This window comes from Pelophylax lessonae (assembly GCF_965119305.1).
Source record: "Pelophylax lessonae genome assembly, chromosome: 10".
NCBI lineage: Eukaryota > Metazoa > Chordata > Amphibia > Anura > Ranidae > Pelophylax > Pelophylax lessonae.
This window is the reverse complement of record NC_138777.1, coordinates 176,807,164-176,824,603: the sequence shown is the minus strand read 5'-3', so window position 1 is coordinate 176,824,603 and position 17,440 is coordinate 176,807,164. Positions and strand designations below refer to the sequence as shown.

The following is a 17,440-nucleotide window of genomic DNA, read 5'->3' as shown; positions in this document are numbered from 1 at the left end:
CCTAACTAGCTGCATGTCAAAAATTTCATAGATATCCAGTAGGTCTGAAATTACCTTTTTTGGTCAATCAGAGCAATAGGGATTGCACTGAGCTACTAATGAATAATTATTAAATTAGTCTTCATCACCAAGAATAGACATCACAACACCTTGTGTTTAAACTAGTTCACTAAACTGGTGAAAATACCTTTTTGACGATGGCTGTCATCCAAGCAGTTGGAATCCCCATAAAGGACAATTCTCCCTCCTCCTTCAGTCTGAGTTTGGTACAGTCCTAGCACGGGGATATTTTCAACCAAAGAAGTTTCTTGCTTTAAAACTTCAAGTCCTGACAACGAGGATGAGATTATTGTATACAAAATAAATACAAGTAGCTTTAAGAAGAGTAGTTTAGTCAAGCAAGTTTGGACATAAAACAGAAAAAATAAATAAATAAAAACAGGATTTGGCAAAATTTATCGATATTCAAGCATCTACAGGATTTTTTGTTTAGATGGCTTAAAACTAAAAGCAAACATTTAATATTTAATAAACACTCAAAAATAAAAGGAAAGGTATACTCAATGGTACAGCACACAGTACCTTGGTCCTTTAAAGTTTGTGATAAAACAGCACCATCTTCTGGAAACTTTGCAATACTGCTACCCGATGCATAATACACTGAAATTCAATAGGTAGTGAATTATTATCAAAAGAAAAATATTTAGGACAGGCAGACTAACTGGATTAATTATATGTTAATAGCACTTACTGTCATGATTTGCCATGGTAAAATCGCCTTCATATATACCATCACTAAAAGCCATATTCCAAACAGATAGTAAGTCATTCAGGGCTGGTATATTTGCACCTCCAGTGTCTGGCATCCACCACTGCCTATTAACAAAAAAAAAAAAAAAACTCTCTTTGAAATACAAACATTTAAATGAAGTCTTCGCCCAGTCATTGTATACTTAAAGTCATCTATGAGTAATAACATTCATAATAAAGGATAACTACGCCCAAGAACAAAAATCCAATATATTGCAGCTTACAGTCCTGACGTGGTGGCTGCAACATTTTTCCTTTTCAAGCCAAGAACATTTTCAGCAAATACCTGTTGCTTTTGCCAGAAATGCAGTATCCTTGTCACTTCCTATGACAAATATCTTCCATTGTATAATGCCAGTATACAAGCTACTTTTCTAGGAGGTTCTGTACTGGTAAATGACAATATTTTGCTTCTGTAAAACAGTTCACTTTTAGCCAATGATTAAAGAAGAAGTATATCCAAAGCTTTGGCTTTACTTCTCCTGTAGGTCACTTAAATCTGCACTCCTGTGACCCATTTTCAGCTGAGAGCGGGCAAAAGCCCACTGTAGACTGATGTAACAGAGCCTGTTCAGGCTCTGAAAAGAGCCCGACCATATGGTCGGGATCCACCCAGATGCCTGGACCAGCAGCTGGCTCAGCTTCTCAGCAATCCGCTGAGAGCCTTAACCCAGCACCTTCCGCCCCCCTCCACAGCCCAATGTTCCAGTAAGCGCTGGAGGGGAGAGCAGAGAGCCGCGGACTGACAGTCATGGCCCTCTGCTCAGAGCAGAGGGGACGCCTGAGCGATCAGCAGTGTTTGATTTCTCAGTTCTCTTGGAGAGGCAGCAGGGGACAAATGCAGCATCAAGTTGATGCTGCATCCACCTAGGTGAGTATAAATGTTTGTCCATACTTCCCTTTTAAGGAATTTCACTATAAACACATAACTTTATAAAATCTGTAACTGCATTTACAGGTTTTTGTAAAATTAACTTTTACCTGACATGTTCCCACTAACAGTAGCATGTCAGCCTAACTCAAGGGGACTCCAAAGCTGAACATGCAAACATAACAAGAACAATATACAAATTGCTTGTACCTGGTGTTTTCGTCGTAGAATTTGACTTTCCTCATGACGGATGTGTTGTACCAGTCGCTAAAGACGATTAAAGAGAGGCCATTGCTCACATCTCTGCGAAGCTTCGAAATCTCCTCAGGGAAAAACTCTTCTTCACTATCAACCATCAATAAGGTTCCTAAAGGACCAGGCAGAGACAGATTACATTCATTGATCACATCCCCTGCAAGGCACACACACATTCTTCTAACAAAGAAATGCAAATACGTATTTACTTAGCAGCAACTAGTAAGCCCCAGTTGTGGAATGAATTAGGATCTTTTGCTGCTGATCATCTGGCAACCCATCTGTCTGGGGAGTGTGCATTTTGCCCATCAGGTATAGGAGATTCACAGTATTCATGGTGTAATTTGAGTCATTACGATGGTGGTCTAAAAGATGAATTGATGCTTCAGTGTATTTTGCCACACTTTGGACAATTTTCTTTTTAGTTCATTTTTGGGACTTTATTATCTGAGTACTTGATTTGTAAATCACATATTATAAGTTTTACTTAGCGCTGCAATTTTTGTTATAGTTTATGTGGTAGAGGTGTACTAACCCTTATTGCAAGCAGCTGGATATTGGATTATAGCACTGACTGTTTATTCTTTTTGCTTCACACACTCAGACCATTACCGATAAAGGATCTTCATTAAGATGACTGATGGATGTACCGTCATTAGGCCAACCATAGATGAATTTAATTGTGGCAGGTTCAGCAGAGACCGGCCAAGATTCGATCAATGAATGGGCAAGGCTGATTTTACTTCAATCGATCCAGCAATCAACTTCAGTACAGCCAGCTTGTTAGATGTTTGGCATGTGATTGCTGCAAGCAGCTATAGCTGCTAGCAGCAATTGTGTTCTTTCAGGCGGGAAGGCTCCCCACTATTGGTATAATGTACTTTTCATGTTTCCTTTTATATGTAAAAACTTAATATGATGTACAATCAGAATTTTAAAACCTTAATAAAAAATAGTACTAATGTATGGGTCATTACAAATAAAAAGTTTGTTGTGTTGGATAGGAAAAGGAATTTAAAACTGAACTCAGCATTAACTATGTTTAACGCTTATGCTGCTAGCATTAGTAAATAGAAAGGATGGTATGAATTTTTAAATATTTCTTTAGTCGCTTTCTGGTTTATGGCCTAGGCTAAAATGACATCATACATACTAGGTGTCTTTGTAGATATTTTTTTATTTCATCTGGAGGAGGGGAGGAATAAAGGCTATATGAAATATTTGCCCTTACTCAAGATAACCGTGGCAAGAAATGTTAGGAGGTTGATTTTCAGTGATTTCTCAACAAAATAAAGCATGGAGACATTGATGGTTGGGGATGAACTTGCTTTGAATTATTAAAAATTTGAATAGCTTTTTCGGTTTGTGGTGCTCAGCTACAGTATAGCTTCATTTTACCTATTCACATACAATCATTGGATGGTTATATTCAGTTACTGTCTTACATGTGACACTAAACTATATCCTTATTTTCCAAAAATCATGAAATGGTTTCTTATAGTGTTTTTCTGCCTTTCTGCAATGTCCCCCATGAGTTCCTGAACCTCTCCTTTCCCCCCCTCCCTGCCGTTTGTTTGGAATGAACACTTATTTATTATACTTGTGTGTACTGTTCTATGAACAATACAAATTGCATAGTACATTGTCCCTAATCTATCTCAGGAGCAAGCAAGAAAGGGTGGCCACCCTCTAACAAGTAGTTGGATAACCGCAAGAAAGACTTAGGCCCCTTTCACATTTGTGCAATTTGTTATGCAACTTTGGACATCAAAGTTGCACGACATGTCGTTCGCCATGTTTTCCAATGATATGCATTCATATATGCGCAACTTAAAGTCGCAGCGACTTCAAAGTAGTCCCTGCACTACTTAGGCCCGATTTTAACGCGTTTTAAAGGTAAAAAAAAAAAAAAAAATTGGCATTGCTTCAAGCCCAGCCAAAATTGCATCAAAATCGCGGCAAGTCGCACAAGTGTGATATATATATATATATATATATATATATATATATATATATATATATATATATACACACACACACACACACACACACACACACACATATACATACATACATATACTTGAATACATTTTTTTTTTTTTTTTAAACCAGAGTTTAGTGTCGGTTTTAATAAAACTTGACCAAACAGCACCTACCATACTGGCTGGCATCAAAGCATGTGAACGGTGAGCCCAGAACCTCCACAAAGTAGCCCATGCTTCTCAGGTGTTGGTACATGTCACGGAAATTGGTATGGATGTGGTCCCCATTCCTGGGAGATAAACATACATTGCCTTTGCTTTTATTACATTTCTTTGAATTACAGTTCATATATTATGCAGAGCAGTACAAACTCAGAAAAATCACAAAAATAAAGTGGTACTAAAAACTCAAAAGTTGTTTTTTTTTTTTTTTTAACCTTAATGCTTTCTCTGCATTAAGGTAAACAACCTTTCAAAAGCAGCTCCCCCCAGCCTTTCACCCTCCAACACTTACCAGAGTCCATACTCAATCCAGCACTGGGCCTGTTTGCTTCAGCTCTTCTCCTCTCTTTCTCTATCCACTGAAAGCTCTGAGCACAGTGGGAACCATATGCTCCTGTTGCTATCAGTCAAGTCGAGGATGGAGGGGCTGAGCTGCTCTGCGTGTGTGTGTGTCTATGGATGCATATAGCCTGGCTCAGGAGTGCACCCTCAGAGAAGAGGCAGAACGGAAAGTGTCGGCATGGGACCTTGGAAGAAGTGGTAATGGGCTGCTCTGTGAAACATCCTTGCACAGAGAAGGCAAGTTTATGAAAAAATGCAGCCTTTACAGTCACTGTAAAGTGCAACTCTACCCAAAACTATGTTTTGAATGCTGTTTATATCTGTAACACATCCTAAAACTATATATAACCTAACACTGAGCATCGAACTGGCTCTCTTTTTTATAAACTAGCCAAAGCAATATATTTGCTGTCAATTATGAAGTTGGGGGTGCAGTAAATGAATGAAAACAAGGGGGAACCGATGAGAAGTCTTAACAACAAATGTGAAACCAGGCCACAAAAAAGTAATGCAATGCAGCTTACGCCTTAAATGTGCTGGTTGCATTAGTTTTCTTTTTTTCAGGCCTTTTTAATTCTATATTCATTTTCACCTGGCAATCCTGTCCGCCCTTCCTACCCTAAAAGGACAATGTTCACTCACCGTACTCTATAGCGAAGCAGCACTATCACCCTAGAATAAAATACTGACATAGCTGGAAACAATGTAACATACAAGATGGCAGCACAGGTAGACCGCACAGAAAGTACAGATTTCTGCAGATGAGCTTTATTTGATATATGATACACAGTCAAGTATTTTTTTTTTTGCACTCAAAACAGATAACAAGGTTGCAATGATCAATTTATCAGACCGGGCTGAACGAGAAAAATCAAATCAATTTCTCTGTACATTAACAATGTGGAAGGAGGAATATCCCCTGTCAGCTACTGTATTCTGAAAGCTGAAACTCACAGGATTATTTAACAGTAACTGGATCTGATTGGATACAGTAACTGTTTAGTCAACATATTTTCACCTGGCTCCTTCAACAAAAGTTAATTTAAAAAAAAAAAAAAAAAAACACACGACTTTTTTCAGGCTGGGAAGTTCTGACAGAGCCATCCATGGCTCAAATTTCAGCCAGTTCAGCTTGACTCACCCAACAATTGAGCAACATATGTCAGTCTTTAAGGTTTATGTACACTTTAAAATGGGCAGTATTTGCTTACCAGTCCAAGGGGTCATTTTTCATTCTAAGGTTATCTCGAGGGAAATAGCCAGGTGGATATCGGAGGTTGTGGTACTGATCCCATAGAACCCTCTTGCTACGCGGTGGAGTGGGAATGATTTTAACTTTAATTGGCAGCTTGACAGTGGAAAATTGCTCTGCTCCATTATTTAACTGCAGAAAAATAAAGGGGAATGATTTAAAATATAGTAGACTCAAATTAGTTTGAAATTTCTAAAGACTACAAATAATCTAAAGTACTGGAAAGCCACAATACTCAAGATAAGCAGGGTTTAGAAGGCCACAATACTCAAGATAAGCAGGGTTTAGCTCATAGAGCTCATACCTAGCAACTGGAAAAAAGTATATATAATAATAAAAAGATACTACAGGAAACAAACTAAATGTTTAGTTATTAAAATTAAACCAGATTTCTGAGCCAATCCACTGCCATGTAAGGTAAATAAATACAGGCATGTACATACCATACCATATTTATATAAAGAAATAAAAAAAAAAAAACATGCTTAGTATATGAAGCATGCATTGTCCATCTTATACACACCCCATTTTCCACTGGCGATGCTACAGTTATCACCACATGACCCTGAGCAATGCCTTCCCATGATGATGCCTTCTTTGCTACGGAGATAGAAATGGCCAAATAACCAGACCATGGCCACAGTACTGAGGAATAGGAAAATGCCAGTTCAATGTTGTCCCCATTGTGTGGTAGATAGGGCTGCCATTCTGGCTGCAAAGATTAAAAACAGAAATTTATTACAATATTATGAGTATGCTTGAAAAATATTTAGCAAATTTTTTTTAATGTATTCAAAAAGCAATAAAAATATCTGCGCTTGGAAGAAGGAATGAAAAGAAAATAAGACAGCCAGCATAATGGGCAAAATTACACAACCCAAATTACATATACACAAAAAGAGCAGCGCCAATGTATTCTAAAACAATAATGAAAGTTCATATAAAGAATGACCAAGAAAATCCTCTACACACCAGTGAATGACAAGGAAAACATTAAAGATGGAGTCCGGTCACCAAACACCACGTGGATATAGGTAAAGTGCTTACCAGATGTTGTTGACTTTCAAGTTATAGAGAAGTCAACACCAGCATGATTACACAGGAATACAAGATGTTCCAGTGATATTCTCAAGACATCAATCCCGGTCCATAGGAATGTATTGATAAAATACATATCACATGGAAAATTGATGAGTGACATATTTCACATGGAAAAACCTAAAAACCTAGGAGGGTGCTACACGAAGATACAGATGGCAGCAAGAGAGACAAAAGCAAGATATTAGCTGGAGAAGGCACAGAATATTGTTCCTTCTCCAGCCAATATCTGGCTTTTGTCTCTCCTGATGCCATCCGTATCTTCGTGTAGCACCCTCCTAGGTTTTTAGGATTTTCCATGTGATACATGTCATTCATCAATACATTCCTATGGACCAGGATTGAGGTCTTGAGAATATCACTGGAACATCTTGTATTCCTGTGTAATCATGTTGGTGTTGACTTCTCTATAATTTGAGAGTCAACAACATCTGGTAAGCAGTTCACCTATATCCACGTGGTGTTTGGTGACCGGACTCCATCTTCATTGTTTTCATGGTCATTCACTGGTGTGTGTAGGATTTTCTTGGTCATTCTTCATATGGACCTTTTATATGAACTTTCATTATAGTTTTATCATACATTGGCGCTGCCCTTTTGTGTATTGGTAATTTTCATATGCGTACATTTGAGGCCCCATTCAGACCTATTACTTGAAAGGGTACTACAATCTATAAAACAAACAATGTCAATTAATTGCAACTAGTAGGTGCATCCACTGAATACAGAAGATAGGCCTATCAGTTCTACAACCTGAATTCCAAAAGTGTTGGGACGCTGTGTAAAATGTACATAAAAACCGATTGCAATAATTAGCAAATCTCAACAAACCCAAATTTTATTCACAATAGAAAATATTTCAAATGTTTAACCTTATAAAGTGTTCTTTTTGGAATTGGAGTTATACAAAAATGTGTTAAAGTCAATGTACTTTATTGATTCTAGATTAAATCCTAGAAAAGAGTCTAGTTACCTTTCTTCCAAACTCTACTTGGCATTTACATTAGAACATCTTATGTCAAAATGAGTAATTTTCAGTTTGCTTTCATATGCCTTGTAAATAATCAATATTACCTTGTCCACAATCCTTCCAGTGACTCCCATACCATTCAGAATAGTGATGTTGACAATGGTTGGCATGCCACCATAATAAATAGGCTGAGAACAGTACGGCCACATGTACGGACACTCTGTCAGGTCAACATAACTAGGGCTCAAACTGCAAGAGAAAAAAAATATATACCTTTGTACATCAAGTCTTTACAGACAAAAGAAAAGCAAAGGCCTTGAACACTTTTGCAATTTAAATGAACAAAAATTAGAGTGTGTAAGCTGTACCCTAGAACATGTAAAATAAAGCAAAAAAAGATCACTCTAGTCAGCTTAAAACTAGCTTTTAAATGCAAAGTGCACATAGAAATATTCTTTTTTTTTTTTTTGCACAAAATGAAACAATACAAGAGTTCAGCCCTGTACCTGTACAGCACCCTGCGGCTAACTACACGCATTGCAAAAGTGCCAAGATGAGCACCCAAGCAAGATGCAGGGCCCAAAACATCCCCACAAGCCATTCACAACAGCATGGGGTCCAGGTACATTTCTAAAGGTTTTACCAAGATTGTACCAATCTGAAGGCACTGCTTCCATAGTTGTATTAGAGGACAGAAAAATGTTGATTGAAGAATTAAACGAAAAACAAGAAAGAAGTTTAGCTAAGCGGTATTTCTCCATAAGTGAGAAGAGGAACATCTGAGGACTCTCAGAGTTGGGTAGGGATAAAAGGAGGATGCCCTGGGGGCGTATCCTAAAGGGTTTGTCAGTGTCAAATCACCTAACAGTAAAAGCCTATAATGTCTATGAATATTCAACCTGTGTCCTGTACTGTATGATCACTTCCCAGCTTGCATTTAAAAATAGATGCCAAAGCCACACTGCTTTGTCAAGGCCCCTCTGTGTACTGGGGTCCCTTATTCTCATCTAGAAGAGATTCTATCCTGCAGCATATATTAATAAATTGAGGGGGGGGGATATGCCTAGAGGTACTTCATGGCTCCTTTAAGACGCAGGGACACACCCGGGGCCAGCCCAGCACAACGGCAGCTAAAGGCCACCGTGGTGCGTAACCAGTGGCCACCCCATATACTGCTGAGTAGAAGTATATGATCGTTAGCACTTTAAAGTAGCCTTTCTCAAAATTTTCAACACAGAGGAACCCTTGAAATAACTTTCCGCGCTCAGGGAACCCCAACAAGAAAAAAAAAAAAAAAGGGATTTTTGACTTATTGTAAAATCCATTTCTCTGATGTTCATAGACGAACATAGCTCCTGATATTCTTAACCATTGGGACATCCCAAAGCAGTGTAAAACATGAGGGGTGGGAACAGCAAAAAAAAAAAATTCCCCAGGCTAAACCATAACCAACCAGGCAATAGGAGCTCACCTGAAAAAAACAATACACCCTCAAAGAGGATCAAGTCCTCAAACAGCAGCCTGCAAAACCTTGCGGCCAAAAGAAACATCCGCAGATGCAAACACATCCACTTTATAGAACTTTGTTAAAGTGAATGCTTGCTGGGGACTCCTCCCCAGCCTGCTACCCTGTGGTGGGTGGCTGGCTGGTACCGGGTGGTGGGTGGATGGCTGGCTGGTACCGGGGTGGTGGGTGGATGGCTGGCTGGTACCGGGGTGGTGGGTGGATGGCTGGCTGGTACCGGGGTGGTGGGTGGATGGCTGGCTGGTACCGGGGTGGTGGGTGGATGGCTGGCTGGTACCGGGGTGGTGGGTGGATGGCTGGCTGGTACCGGGGTGGTGGGTGGATGGCTGGCTGGTACCGGGGTGGTGGGTGGATGGCTGGCTGGTACCGGGGTGGTGGGTGGATGGCTGGCTGGTACCGGGGTGGTGGGTGGATGGCTGGCTGGTACCGGGGTGGTGGGTGGATGGCTGGCTGGTACCGGGGTGGTGGGTGGATGGCTGGCTGGTACCGGGGTGGTGGGTGGATGGCTGGCTGGTACCGGGGTGGTGGGTGGATGGCTGGCTGGCACAGGGCCTGTGGGGGACTGGCTGGCACAGGGCCTGTGGGGGACTGGCTGGCACAGGGCCTGTGGGGGACTGGCTGGCACAGGGCCTGTGGGGGACTGGCTGGCACAGGGCCTGTGGGGGACTGGCTGGCACAGGGCCTGTGGGGGACTGGCTGGCACAGGGCCTGTGGGGGACTGGCTGGCACAGGGCCTGTGGGGGACTGGCTGGCACAGGGCCTGTGGATGTGGGTGGCTGTCTGGCACAGGGTTTCTGTGGGTGGGTGTATGGCTGTGATACACTCCCGTGAGAATAGTCCGACTCAAGACGAGGCTGTCCAAGGCAAGGGAGGCGGCCTAAGAAGGCAGAATGACGTCACAAAAATATTGGCATGATTGGCCAGTTCTGGGGCCTATACCGATATATCGTGGAAAGTGCATATTGGCCCCCAATATAATCGGCCTTGCCGATAATCGGTCTATCCCTAGTCAATGGTATTAGAAAGATAAATTACCTAGCCTGTGGCTTGTAACTGTTGAGGATTTGGTAGGCTCGGAGAAGATCCAGCTTGCCGTGTCCTTGCTCAAACATATTTACTCCAGGAAGCCTACGAGCAGAAGCTATGAGGGCCTGCTTCATACTGGCCGGGTTAACCATCTCCCGCTTCTGAACCGTACTGTGGAAACACATTATTAGTAGTAGTTAGCCATACACACAGCGTCTCAGAAAATCAAAGTACACTGAAGGAAATTTATAACTGAATGAATGCAAAGTATAACCTATGACCTTTTTTTAATTTTTGGCCTTGAACAGTTTAGGAAAGGGTTAGCAACCATATCAGGTTTTGAACTACCTGCCGTGCACCCATTGGGAAGATCTACAATTTGGTCCGATGATCTTTGTCCCTGGTAAGATGTAAATTTTGAGTCGTCAATGGAACAGGAATAGGAAACAGTAAGAAAACTATCTGGTGACAATTTTTTAGAAGGTCATTTTTGCCCACATTGGAAAGGTTTTTCTTACTTTCTTTTGGGTCTACGGAAATAAAGGGAAATCCCCCCCACTATGGGACACAGATGGCAAAAAACTTGACAAGGGTTTCACCCCTTTTACCGCCACTGAAATAGGTCATACATCAGTAAAAGGCGGTATAAATCTGACAAGTAGTCAACTTTCAGAAGGAAGCGATCCACTGGCTGTTTCAAGGACCAATGGGGAGGGGAGATTTGTGGGGTAAGGGATATCCAGCGCAAGCTAATCTTTTAGCTCTCATCACTGAAAATGTGCTTGATCAACCGTTAAGCTAATATCACGCAACATTAAAAACTAGGACTATTAATATTTTATACTCCAAGGTCTCTGCCTTTCATAAAATATATATGTTTAGGAGTTTTAGCTAATCTTAGGGCTGAGATTTTTTTTTTTTTTTTTTGCAGATGTTTAAAAGAATTAAAAACAAAAGTGACTGGCAGTGAAAAGGTAAACCCTTACCTACTCCCAAAAAAAAATGTTTGGCTTTTTTCACTTCTAAGACAATGGGATTTTGTTTTCCAAATAAAGAACACTGTCTACCCGAAAAGAAAGTTTAAAACCTAAAATTGCTAACGGTAGAGATGTTCCGTATTGAACCTGATCTTTACATGCATCTATTACCACAGCAGAAAAGCATGCATCTGAGCCCTCACACTCTTGCAAATTGTGATGTTGTGAGGATACTTGCTACAGAAATTTTAAAGCTAGGTTATCGCTTAACCTTGGTGAAAAATGGATGCCAACCAAATTAGTCCACTTTACTCATTTCAACTAGAAAAATACTTTAAAAGGCAATTATTTCCACATGGCAAAAAAATTGTATGGTCATGCTCATAATACGGAACCTTGAGGGTATATGTGTACTAAAAAAGCATTAAAGAGTAAAAATAGGTGAGCAGCTTACCTAACAAGCAGTGTGACAGCCCCTGCCACGACAGGAGAAGCAACACTTGTACCAGACAAAGAGCGACAGCCACCTTTCATACCAGAACCACGGACCCCTGAACCGTAGGTGACAATGTCAGGTTTCATTCTTCCATATCCACCAGGAAGCTCCTGCATAAGATAAGAGTTTGATTTACAACTTGCTAAAATGCAGTGAACATGTCAATTACATTATGAAGTCTTTTTAGGGAAATCTGCTTTTTCAATGCTAATAAGGAACACCCTGTTACTCTGGTTGTTCAGTTATACGTAGGCTGAGCTAGGATAAACATTTCACCTCACTTAATACAGCTTAATCAAATTCCAGGCATGCAATTTTTTTTTAAGGTTAAATTGGTACAGTTTGGATTAATGTAACTATGTACTGTATATTCCAATACCCAGCCAATGCTGCAGGATGCTATAAATCACTGAAGTATGATACCACTTCTTCAGAGATCTCCTCTTGCTTCCAGGTCCTGTGTAGAGTGGCCAGCCTGACATATTCGGAATGTAGGAAATCAGCTGCTCAGTACAGGCACCATTCAGAGAATGCCATTATCTAAACAAATGCAAAGTGTTCTCTAAATGAACAAAGTGGAGAGTTAAAGCAGTGGTATCTCATCCTCTACCTCATTCCATCACAGACACTAATCACTTATTGGCGCCCGTTCCGATTGGCTGAACCCCTGTGTTCACAATGCATCAGCCTGGCCACTCAGCACGGAGCCCTAAAGCAAGTGGGGATCACTAAAGAGGTGTCTACTTCAGTGATTTCCAGCTTCCAGGAGCATGAGACAGGTATAGTATAGGCAGAGTTATATTGATTCAAACTAAACCAATACAACTATGTAACCATATATATTGCTTGGAATTACAGTGCATCCGAAAAGTATTCACAGCGCTTCACTTTTTCCACATTTTGTTATGTTACAGCCTTATTCCAAAATGGATTAAATTTATAATTTTTCTCAAATTTCTACAAATACCCCAAAATGAGGGGAAAGAAGTTTGAAATATTTGCAAGTTTATTAAAATTAAAAAATTAAAATAAAAAAAAAAAAAAAAAAAAAAAAAAAATCACATGAACATAAGTATTCACAGCCTTCATAAGTATTCACAGTCAAAGTATTAGTTTGGGGGTTACCTAATGAGGTCTTAGTTTAGAACTTAGAATTGATTCTTTTGGGGTAGATATTCACCTAAATCACATGACCCCTTATCTACTGAATATAACAAACTGCAATGTTATGAACTCACTTTCCTTGAATAATATGTGTTATTATGAATGCAAAAACATGGATGTTTGTCTTTTTTCCTTTTCTATTATGTTGTTATTCTCCTTTTCATATGTATATATTAATATGTGTTCTTGCTATCGCGGTATTCTTTGATGAATTTCGGTTGTACTTTATACTGATTCTTTGATATTACACAGGTTCACTGACTGGTAGTGGCCAGGAGGCGGCGCAGGGGTCCATTCTTCAGTGGAGTTGTGGCTGGTAGTGCCATCATCACCTTCAGACAGGAGTGCTCTGGCAGCCTCGGTCTGTGGTGTAATGGGTGGCGCTTCCCCCACGCCTAGGAATTGTCCACAACTCCCTTTGGAGTCAGGAAATATTGCATTCCCGCTTGCTACTCGCGGTACCCATTGCGCAGGTGCATGCTTGACGCGCACCCCGCAAGTGATGGTGGTATACCGCGACACTGGCCTGGCCAAATTAGATCATACGCCCGAATTGGCGGGTGCTGTATGTCTCAGCTGGGGATGCATTTAAGGGACTGTTTGTCCGAGCCAGTTCTTTAGCACTCGATGGAGGGACACATGTCACATGTGGAGGAGCTTCCACCCTTGTGACGATATCCACCTATACACGTGGGGAAAGTATGGTACCCTGGAGTTCACTAGGTCTTAGGGGCAGCATTCTAGCGCATCATTGAAGGTATTACATTATCCATCCTCCTCATAGAATCTTTTTTCCCTCTATGCTATTCCCTACTAATGGCTGCAATTACTTATATATTTTATCTATGCTTACTATTGATCAAGCAAACTTTATGATATACAACACAAACAGGATTCTAGGAAGATTTTCTCCCTTACTAGGGAGGGGTTACTTTCAATCTGCGTTTGGTAACACTTTGCAAGGTAGGAATTGATGGTGACTATCATCTGACAATTCTATTAGAAGCCCCATTGAATATTACCATTTATTATGATATTGCAAGTTCCTTTGCTTTATCTAAAACCTGCGACTGAACCCTATAGACCTCCAGTAAGGATCTACAGGGATTATGTCTGCCCCCCCCCCCACACTTTTGACCACCACTGAAAATTAACTAGGATTGATACTGGTAAGGACTACATTTTTCATATAGGATTATTGGGTTGTACCTTATGTTATTAGGCACATTTTGATATAGTTGATACACATTCTTTTTCATAGACAACTATCATATTATTGTCCTCAGATGCGTCCCCACCTCCACACATGCTTGGGTGGATTCCTCTGCGTTTCTTGGTTGGACCCTCCAGTCTAAGTGAATATTGATAGATATTTATGTGTAAATGTTATTACCTCTATATGAACCATATTGTAATATGTTGATTGGAAACCACTACAATATATGTAGTTATTCATAATTTACTCATAGTTTTATTATCTTCTGCATTTCTTTCTATATATATATATATATATATATATATATATATATATATATATATATATATATATATATATATATATATATATATATATATATATATATATATATATATAAGCTTTTGCTGGCCCACATTGACTATCTCCTGAGGAAGCGCTGATGCGCGAAACATGTAGAGCATTGACAAGTGTTAACTACTGGATCCACAGTCTTGATGTTGTATCATAGGTGTCATTTTTCCTGTCGTGGGATCATTTATTTAGTACATTTTGATTCTCAACATCAGGATTATTAGGGTTATCCAGGGCCGTAAGCATATTGGGAAGGGCATTATCTGTTAATCATATATCTTATATATTTTGTATACAAATCTTATTCATGCATGTGTAAGAGTTTTTAAACCATTTTTGTAATAAAAATATATTTTTTATAGAAATCACTGGTTTACAATAGCTTGGTGTGCCATCAAAGTCCATTTTTTGTTTCCTCTTTTGCAATTTACAGCCTTTGTTTCAGAGTTTGGTCTGATCACCCTTGAGATGTTTCTACAACTTGATTGGAGCCCACCTGTGGTAAATTCAGTTGATTGGACATGCTGTGGAAAGGCACACACATGTCTATATAAGGTTCCACAATTAACAGTGCATGTTAGAGCACAAGCCAAGCCATGAAGTCCAAGGAATTGTCTGTAGACCACTGAGACAGGATTGTATCGGGACACAGATCTGGGAAAGGGTACAGAAAAATTTCTGCAGCATTGAAGGTCCCAATGAGCACAGTGGCCTCCATCAACCGTGAATGGAAGAAGTTTGGAACCACCAGGACTCCTTCCTTCCTAGAGTGGGCTGCTCTGCCAAGCTGAGCAATTGGGGGAGAAGGGCCTTAATCAGGGAGATGGCCAAGAACCTGATGGTCACTCCAAAAGAGCTCCAGCATTTCTCTGTGGAGAGAGGAGAACCTTCCAGAAGAACAACCATCTCTGCAATACTCCACTAACCAGGCTATATGGTAGAGTGGCCAGACGGAAGCCACTCCTCAGTAAAAAGGCACATGACAGCTTGCCTAGAGTTTGCCAAAAAGGCACCTGAAGGAATCTCAGACCATGAGAAACAAAATTCTCTGGTCTGATGAAACAAAGATTAAACTCTTTTTCCTGAATGGCAAGCGTCATGTCTGGAGAAAACCAGGCACCACTCATCACCTGGCCAATTCCATCCCTACAATGAAGCATGGTGGTGGTAGCATCATGCTGTGGGGATGTTTTTTCAGCGGCGGGAACTGGGAAACTAGTCAAGACCAAGGGAAAGATGAATGCAGCAATGAACAGAGAGAACCTTGATGAAAACCTGCTCCAGAGCACTCTGGACCTCAGACTGCAGTGAATGTTCATCTTCCAATAGGCCAATGATCCTAAGCACAAAGCAAAGAGAACAAAGTAGTGGCTTTGGGCAGCTCTGTGAATGTTCTTGAGTGGCCCAGACTTGAACCTGACTGAACATCTCTGGAGAGATTTGAAAATGTCCATGCACTGACGCTCCCCATCCAACCTGAGGGAGCTTAAGAGGTTCTGCAAAGAAGAATGGGAGAAACGGCCCAAAAATAGGTGTGTCAAGCTTGTAGCATCATGTTCAAAAAGACTTGAGGCTGTAATTGGTGCCAAAAGGTGCTTCAACAAAGTATTGAGCAAAGGCTGTGAATACTTTTGTACAGGTTATTTTTTTTTTAATTTTGTTATTTTTAATAAATCTGTAAAGATTTCAAACAAACTTCTTTCACATCTAGAATTTTGAGGAAAATAAGGGGATTTTTGACTTACTGTAAAATCCATTTCTCTGATGTTCATTGACTGACACAGCTCCTGATATTCATAACCATTGGGTTATACTGAGCCGAGACGCCAACAGATCCACAGCTAATGATGAAGGGACCACTCCCCATGGTCCAACGCCTACTGACTGAGGTAATCCGCCTGCCAATTTTCCACCTCGGGAATGAGGAAGGACAAGAGGGCTAGAACAAACCTTAGAATGCTGGCTATCTCCACAGGAAACTTCTTGTGCCCCCTTGGTGAATAACATAAGCCACGGCAGTGGCATTGTTTGATTGAAAGCGCACTAAACAACCCTGAAGACGATCCTTCCAATGATCCACACAGTCAGATCGTCGGAGTCCCAAGACATTGATCGGGAGTCTGGACTCTTTCAGCATCCAGATCCCCTGAGCAGAATGCTTGCCGAGGACGCCTCCCCAGCCGGACAGGCTGGCATCCATGGCGACCAATGTCCAATACAAGGGGAGGAAGGAATTTCCCAGCCTAAGCACCAGAGAACGAAGCCACCATATCAGGGACTCCTTCGTGCCCCAACTCAGCAGGATCTCATTGTCCAGAGACTGCGGAGTCTTGTCCCATTTGGTCAGAATTTCCCTTGCAGGGACCTCGTACGGAACTGTGCAAACGGAACCGCCTTGAAGGTAGACACCATCAGGCCCAGTACCTGCATGCAAGTCCGGAGGAATGACCATTTGTTGGACAGCAGTAGGTGAACTGCAGCCAGCAATTTCTGGAGTTTGTCCAGAGGAAGGAGCACTCTGGCTAAGGCCGAGTCCAGAGACAGGCCCAGATAGTCCAGCTTTGTGGACGGAACAAGCGCAGACTTCTGAAAATTCAGAATCCAGCCAAACTCCCGTTGACTTCGTATTGTGATCTCCGGGTTCTACACCAGAGCAGAGTGAGACTCCACTTGCAGAAGGAAATCGTCCGAGTAGCCCAGTACCGCGATTCCCCATTGGCGTAGCAAATCTAGCACCAAGGCTAACACTTTGGTTTCGTGTCTGCTCCTCGGGTCTTCACAAAAGGGTAACACCACAAACTGATAATGCTCAACTCCCACAGCAAAGCGGAGAAAACGCTGGTGACTGGTACATAATGATGCTGGGATGTCACCACCGTTCGATCGAACTATTCTGAACTT

At 41.0% G+C, this 17,440-nt stretch overlaps 1 protein-coding gene across 1 annotated transcript in view; it reads right to left on the bottom strand.

Moving 5' to 3' along the window:
* The window catches only part of MBTPS1 (membrane bound transcription factor peptidase, site 1), a 77,767-nt gene that overhangs the window by 22,509 nt on the left and 37,818 nt on the right, over positions 1-17,440 (bottom strand). Inside the window, exons 9-18 of the mRNA XM_082269775.1 lie at positions 11,785-11,936; positions 10,363-10,524; positions 7,907-8,051; positions 6,258-6,446; positions 5,694-5,866; positions 4,093-4,208; positions 1,892-2,048; positions 752-876; positions 583-660; positions 188-328 (exon numbers count right to left, since the gene is read on the bottom strand). Coding sequence (XP_082125901.1) covers positions 188-328; positions 583-660; positions 752-876; positions 1,892-2,048; positions 4,093-4,208; positions 5,694-5,866; positions 6,258-6,446; positions 7,907-8,051; positions 10,363-10,524; positions 11,785-11,936 — 1,438 coding nt within the window. The remainder of the gene's footprint in view (positions 1-187; positions 329-582; positions 661-751; positions 877-1,891; positions 2,049-4,092; positions 4,209-5,693; positions 5,867-6,257; positions 6,447-7,906; positions 8,052-10,362; positions 10,525-11,784; positions 11,937-17,440) is intronic.